The following is a 7,767-nucleotide window of genomic DNA, read 5'->3' as shown; positions in this document are numbered from 1 at the left end:
TGTGATCTCTTCTCGCATCTCCGGATGCGGAGGAAGTCGACTGATCTCTGTCTAAAGACATAAGTGCCGCGTAAAAAGGATCGGATTTCCCGTAGAAGAGAAATCGGCCGTAGCTCCGATACCACTGTAACAAACTTGGACACTCCAAGTCGAGAATCTACCGCGACCCCACAAGAATTTACTTCAAAGCGGTTCACATTTCACAATTGATTCGACATTGATGGAGTTCCGTGCCTAGAGATTGGCCCCAAAGATTGACGTTCCTTTCGGTATTTCTTTTTTTGTATTAATCTGTTGCAAAAGTATAAGTGAATGGGAGGCTCTCACTCTCGGACACTGCATCCGGATGCTCTGAGAAGTGGGAAACCTGCCCACTTATTTAAAGGTTTACAAGGGATGCCAAAAGCAGAGCCCCAAAAGCTATTCATAAAAAGCTTTCAGTGAAAAGCTTAGGAAGAATAATGCAATTTGACTCAAATATAAACTTGCGTAGGCTTTTCCCAAGCGATAAAAAGTAAACTGTCGTGCTACGCTGCTGCCACGTCAGCTTTCCGCATTTCGCGGCAGATTTTACGAAATTACGGGCCTGTCCATACGGCAGTGCCACGTCAACAGTCTCAGGCACAGCCATGTCAACAGTTTCAGCCGGTTTTCTGCGGGACTGTCCATGCCAAAAAGGGTGGATGTGTGTTGCACTGGGCAGCCACGTCATCAGTTTGTGACAGCATATCTCCCATGCGCGTGGAAGGTGTAGTTGAGGCTACCCCTCAGCTAGCCACCCTTAACAATTTCCCATTTGCTTGTTTGACCAGGTAAAGGCAAGCCTTGCTGACATATCCAAAAGATTGAGACTTTCTTGCATGATAAACCAACTGTCTTTCTCTCACCTAGTGACAATCCTGCCCCAGTGCCCAGAATTGCAGACCGTCATCACCAATCTTTAGTTCCTAAAGTCATATAAAATCAAGAGGCTTTGATAGTCAGACATTTATTTTATAATAACCATGGCTCTGACAAGGACAAGGTCAAGCATACCTGTACAGTTGAAGGTAAAATCAGAGAGTTGAGCTAATTTCTTATAGTTCTTGAGTATAGGAAGTCTCCTGTTCCGCCGGGGTCATCACAATGTCCGAAGAGTGAAAACAAAAGTCAGCCGGACATAGAGCTTGATATCTCAACACTCCCCCTCAGGCTCAATGCCACACCTCGTACTCCTAGCATCCTCGAAACCTTTTTGCATGATCCTCCATCTTCAATTCCTATTGAAAACCTGAAACAAGGTTGTGAGAGCTAATGATCTGAAGAGTCAAGAACAGACTTCGCTGGCGCTGCTTCATATTAGAGAGCTAGAGGGAGGAATGAAAGGTGGAGTGGGTAATGCTTCATCCTGAGGTGAACCAACAGCATTATGAGAGTTGATGCTCTTTGGGGAGCTCTATTCGTGATGAAGGGAGAAGGCTGAGAATCCTGATTGTTGGAAGGGACCTCCTCTAAGCTGGAATCCTCCTGAATCAAATCTGTAGGATCAAAGACATTGTCCAATAAAGCCCCATACCTCTTCACATTCCTTTTGATGCTGTCTGTTGAGGACACTTGATGGGGACAACTACCCACTTTGGGCATACACCATGCAACGTGTTGTTGCAAAGGGTGTTTGGAACTTATGCAAGGTTATGATGTAGGACCAAGATCTGTGGATACATGTTTTCTGCATGATGGTGCAGGTTCTATGGATAATGTTGCCGGTTCTAGCATTCTATTGCTAGAGTGTCTAGGCAATCCTTTATAAGGGGCCCTTGGTTAAAACAATGAAAGCAGACAATTGGTAACTTTTTGCAGATGATATTTTGCAAATGTAGGAGAGTACACTGAGAACCCAGATGTTACCACCTGGAACACCAAGGTGGCAAGCAGATATCAGCACCAAAATTACCATATACTTGCCCATCTTCCCTCTTCATCTGCACCCGAACTCATTCGCAACTCCATGATTGGCTACATTGACCGTGGCACGGCTGTGAAATACTTCACAATTAGAAAGATTTCATATTGTGTGCTGAGTGTGAATCTCGGTGTGAATGTCCATGAGTTTCTTGGCAGTCGGGATGTATGTTTAGTGTTTGGGCGGACATTGTGCGAACCCGGCCATTGGAGTCTGTCACTTATAAACTGAAGCTAAAGCCTCATTCATAGAAGATGACATCAATGGCAGAGGTCCTGACGCTAGGCACGTATGAGGTCAGTCATCACCCATCCTAACGGTGTCAGAGGCTAGGTCTCTTTCCTTGTGATAGGGACATAATAGTGATGTTGCCCCTTCCCATACAATGATAGGTCATACAAGGTCACTAACCATGTGTGCCGCTGGCAAGTGTGATACAAGCCATAGATACTTCAAAACTTTCATCCAAGACTGCTCTTAAGAGTAGAAGGGAAGTTACTAAGTTCCTCAGCTAATATTTGGAAACTTTCTTTTTAAGGTATATTGATGCAGAAGGCACAAACTCTTTGATAATGCCAAACAACTGCTTGTCCTAGTGAATCGAACGAAAGGAAAGCTGTGGTAGCAATATACAATAAGATGGAATGTAGGTTTATAAAAAATTTGGCTGCCCCTGGTACTGGAAAGGATGTTACATCTAGAGTCGTTTGGTTTACATACACTTGATCGTGTTACATAAAGTACTTTGTGTGGGATTCTAATAACTCCGCAGACTTAAGAGCCCAAGCGAGTTTCGGCGAAAGTGCAGTCTCTTTTGAGACATTTCCCCTTCTGCCTACTTCTCAGCCCCTGGAGGATTGGCTACCCCTCAGACCCGTGCTGAGGCCAGATCGTTTTGAACACATAAAAATACTTTGATACAATAGTTGTAGTGTAAGTACTGGTTTCAAACAACTAGTGTTGTTAGGCTTGTACTTCATATTGACACAGTCACGTGCACTTAGTTGTGGGTTGAACTCACACCAATCTTGCCATTGAGCACGTGACTGAAACTTCCTCGTCACCTCTTGCTCATGAGCACTCGGACTGAAGCAGCCTTCTGAGGTGGTTCAACTTGGCAGGAAGGAGCCCTTTGTGACTGCGACCCTATGCAGGGTTCCTAAGCTTGGCTTTGCCAATGGTACATGGTCTTACCTCATCATGTTTCACGCCTAATAGGTTAAGGGGGAGAAACCCCCCTTAGAGGTTTGCAATAGTGGACCTCAGGAAAAACCAACATCTGTGATCACATTGCTTGCTACGGATGACGGCTTTGATCAGGGGTATGAAATATAAGTGGAAAACTCTTCTTATATCCTCACTCTGATCGACATCGTGAAGCATCCATGCACAAATCATTCAGTCCCTAGAAAGCAAAGCACTGCAATCTACCTAATGTGCATGCTTGAAAGCCAATTTCCCTATACTCTTATCCCCCCATGTCCTGGAGGCGCCCAACACAGCAGACCAAAGGGCATTTGAAGTACCAGAAGATGGAATTCTCTTAATAATTTTTATTGCCTCCTCAAGAAACCCAGCACGACCCAGAACATCGACCATGCAAGTATAATGCCAAGAGTTTGGCCTGATGCCATACTTTGTGCTCATGTTCAAAAAATATCTGTGGGCCTTCTCTACTAGACCTATGATACTGCAAGCTTTCAAGGCACACACGATAGAGACAGCATCGGGAAAAAGGCCATTGCCTTGCATTCGTTCCAAACATGAAAGTGCTTGCTCACCTTGCCCATGTTCAGCATATCCTGCAATTAGAGTATTCCAAGACACAACATCTGTAGTTGGAAGTTCCTCAAGAATTTGCTGTGCTTTTGCAAGGGCACCCCATTTGCCATACATGTGCACCAGGGCATTACCAAGTACAAGGCTGTTGCCCAGAAGTCCCTGCCTGGCAATCTCATCATGTATATGCTCCCCCTTTTCAGTGGCTCCGAGATACCCACATGCTTTTAAGATGCACAGAAAGGTTACATCATTTGGTTTAAGTCCCTCTTGCTGCATCTGCTCAAAACAGCTCAATGCCTGCTCACCTAGACCTTGCTGTACATATCCTGTGATTAGTGCGTTCCAAGAGGCAGCACTTTCGACAGGAAGATCTGCAAGTACTTTTCGTGCTTTTGGAAAAGCACCACACTTGGCATACATGTCAACCATTGCAGTGCCAAGCACAACATCGGTTCCCAGCAAGCCCTGTGTTGCAATCTCGTCAAGTATTTGCTCCCCTGTGTCGAGGGCTCCTATGCTACCACAAGCTTTCAAGACGCTTACGAGGGTCATGGCATTTGGAGTAAGGCCCTCGTGCAGCATATGTTCATAGCAGTTCAAAGCTTGCACGCCTTGGTTTTGTTGCGCATATCCTGTGATGAGTGAAGTCCAAGAAATAACATTGCGTGTCGGAAGCTCGTCCAATGCTTGTTGTGCTCTCGCAAGAGCGCCACACTTGGCATACATATCAACAACAGCTGTACCAAGTATAATATCCTTCCGAAGTAAACCTCGCCTGCAAATCTCATCATAAATTTTTGCTCCCTTGTCAGATGCCCTTATGCTGCCACAAGCTTTCAATACACAAGTAAAGGTGGTCGCATCTAGGGTAAGACCTTGGTGTTGCATTTGTTCGAAACAGAACAGAGCATCCTGGCCAAACCCATGATGGGTCAGAGCAGCAATAACATCGGTCCAAGTGAAAACATCCATGCTATTGTGCATGTGAAGCAATTGTTTTGCTACAGAAGGCTTTCCGCACTTCGCATACATGGAGATGAGATCGTTCAAGCACTTAGTTAGCAATCCTTTTCTCAGAGCATCAGCATGCAATAGAGTTCCTTTACAGATATCCTTGCTCTTGGAACAAACCCTAAGGGAGGCCACAATGGCGGAAATTTCCACTTCCTGAGCCTTGGGTTTGAAAAGCTCGCCATCTTGCGCTTGAGCCGCACCATAGAGAGCTCTTCCTGTGGGCCGATCAGATGCATTGCAGCAGCCGGAAATCCACAGAGACAGCCTGTTGAGCTCGCCCTCAAACGCCGGGTAAACCGAGCCTGCCTGGCGATTGTCCCACCGTGGCCGTGTCTCCCTCCACAGCATAAACTTTTCTGTCGTTTCAACAGCTAAGTTGACAATGATTTTCAACGATGAGAGAGAGAGAGAGAGAGAGAGAGAGAGAGAGAGAGAGCATTCCGATATTCTTTGCCCTATGTCTCATAGGTACTTGCTTGCTATCACTCTTTGAATTGCCCTTATGGGTTGATCATTTTTGGCCTGCAGAGGCCATAGGAGAGGGTGGTGGAGAAAAGAAAACGTGCAGTTTTATGATCGTTTATTTTGGATGGCCCGATGAGTGCCAGGTGGATTGAGAGGATAAACATTTAGGGCTTTAGAGATGTTTACGTTTCCCTCAAGCCTACTGCACCGCGTGGATGACCGGACCTTCTCTGCAGCGCATGGGGAAGGCGTGGCGAAATATCCTTGTCCACAGCTGAAGGTACCCGCTTGTGAAGACGCCCTTTTTTGTGCACGTGATGCAGGCCGTCTGCTGCGTCATGTGGTAAGCCTGCACGGCTTTGTTCTCTCTCACAGTGTGTATGACGCCTTGCAATGCATTGAATGGTTGATGGGAAGCCCGATTCTTTTCTCTCACACTGTGTGTGACGCCTTGCAGGGCATTGAAGGATTGATGAGAAGCCCGAAACAGCTCTGTTTTTTGCGCTTGTGCACATTCAATGTGATGCGAGGTGCAGATGTTCGGCCTTGTGGCAAGTAGGACAGGAAGTAGAGTCAGCATTCCTCTGGCGCCCCTCTTATCAAAGTCTATAAGAGGAGGCCTTCTTCTCTCTTTCTGCATCTCAAAAGCTGTGTGGAGATCAAGTATTAAAATTATGTTATGTTATCAAATTGTGTAAGAGCATCCCTTCTTCTTGCTTTGTGCATCTCAGAATTTGTGAGCTCATTTAGTATTAAAATTAACTTTAGCTTTGCTTGCCAATGGCTTCCAAAGAACATATTGGGAGTTCTTTTGTTGCTGAAGGACGAGAATGGTATGTAAGCAGTGGAGACTCCGATGGTGCTGACAGCATGGATTTTGAAGGCAGTGAGGCTTATTGATGGCTTTTGTGTTGTAGTTCCTCATTTTGCTTCGTCAAACTTTTGAAGAATTTGTATTTGAAATGTATCGCTGACTTGTATTATGAATCTGCTACTCATTCTGAAATTGGCGAATATCGTTGTTCGATGATGGTTATTTTCATTACTATTTTGCAAGTCTAATGTTTGTTTTAGTCATTCTCTTATTGCTGTGTTATGCTACGCTTAAATCCTTGCATGGGCTTCGCTTCTTTCTTGTGCCAATTGTGATTGTTGGCCTCATCTCTAACACTTCTCGAGGAGCATTCCAATCGTAGCTTGTTATGATGTTGTGCCATGATGCTTCTCTAGTCTTGAATTGCTACTCGCATCGTCAAAAGATAGTCAAAATCTAGCAGTAGGTCAATAGCAATGTTGCTCTAATCAATTGATTTACCTCAAGAAGTAGAAGAAGGCTTACCTTTTAGGGGCTTTTTAGAAAAAGTCAGATGTATTGCTTTTGAAAATAGTGATCGAGGACATCACATGTCTGACAAGTAGGGCGGCCTCCAATAGCAATATTTCGAGTGGTTGAGCCTGTGAGCACTGTCTCTTGAATACACCATTTGATGCACAACGACATTTTGAAACACACTTAGGCTTTATTTTGCATCCTCGCATTGTGCCTTCTCTCCACCACGATAGCATTGCATGCGTAACACGTGCACACAGTATGCTTGTACTATGTCGTTCAAAGACCACTATTCTAGGTGCATGCGCTCTTCTCCATGTTTGCGAATAGATGTAGGGGTTTCTTATCTTTGTTAGCTTTTAAGAAGCCGATTGATAGACCACTCTTAAGCAATGATATTTCGGCGGCATCCACTTACACAAGACTTAAAACTCCTATCTTGTTGATTGCATAACGCTAGAGCATAAGAGTTCTTGTCTTGTCTTGTGTCATGACATCTCTCTCTCTCTCTCTCTCTCTCTCTCTCTCTCTCTCTCTCTCTCTCTCTCACAGACACACAAACACACATAGACCTATATGACAAGAACATTCACCACTCTCATATGATCACCCACCTTGAGATAATTGCAAGCACCTCTTTGCCTTCTAGGTGCTTTAATATCCAAGGAGTAATTTGTATCGCAAATGAGTGCTTGACTTTCTAGCTTTCATTCTCGATTTTTCTGTTATATCTGGAAGGCATTAGGTCCTCATAATTGATGTTCTGCAGAGCTCCAAAGGTTGACAGAAGCTACTCCTATCTCGAGTATTAAATCTATCGACACATCCCCAACTGCACGCACAACATCACCGCCTTGCAAAAGATCAAAGCAAGAGCTTCATACGTCTCACAAGCCTGTTGCACGCGCATTGTTTCATTTGAACGAATCGCTGAACTCTGGGCGTGAGCTTTATCTTTACAAAAGTGTCTTTTTTTTAGAGCCATTTTATTGACTTGTACAACCTGTTCACTTATGTTGCTATCTTTTGGATTCTGTAGGCAACCAAGTTGTAGTGGAGCCCATTAATGTCAACAAGGAAGCATATTCCATCTCATGCACTAAACAAGGCAAGACCTCTTCATAAAAGAGCCTTTGTCTAGTGAGGCTCCGCTGCCGCTGCAAGCAACAATTGTCCCAAATCATTTTGAGGAGATACCTCTTAAGATTGCTAATGATCCAAGTCCAATTGAAGT

General features: G+C 44.6%; 1 protein-coding gene across 1 annotated transcript; it reads right to left on the bottom strand.

Moving 5' to 3' along the window:
- Positions 1–2,883: 2,883 nt before the first annotated feature.
- On the bottom strand, positions 2,884–5,161 carry LOC147436236 (pentatricopeptide repeat-containing protein At2g13600-like). Its single transcript, XM_086489160.1, has one exon. The coding sequence runs from the start codon at positions 5,084–5,086 to the stop codon at positions 3,374–3,376; it is 1,713 nt and encodes a 570-aa protein (XP_086345286.1). The 5' UTR covers positions 5,087–5,161; the 3' UTR covers positions 2,884–3,373.
- Positions 5,162–7,767: the final 2,606 nt, after the last annotated feature.

Source organism: Adiantum capillus-veneris, chromosome 18, assembly GCF_014529385.1.
Source record: "Adiantum capillus-veneris isolate H3 chromosome 18, ASM1452938v2, whole genome shotgun sequence".
NCBI classification, from domain to species: Eukaryota; Viridiplantae; Streptophyta; class Polypodiopsida; order Polypodiales; family Pteridaceae; genus Adiantum; species Adiantum capillus-veneris.
This window is presented reverse-complemented; position numbering and strand designations above follow the sequence as displayed.

What these genes read in the sequence shown, in the direction of transcription:
- LOC147436236 (XM_086489160.1), bottom strand. Translation starts at nt 5,086, where the DNA reads ATGCTGTGGAGGGAGACACGGCCACGGTGGGACAATCGCCAGGCAGGC.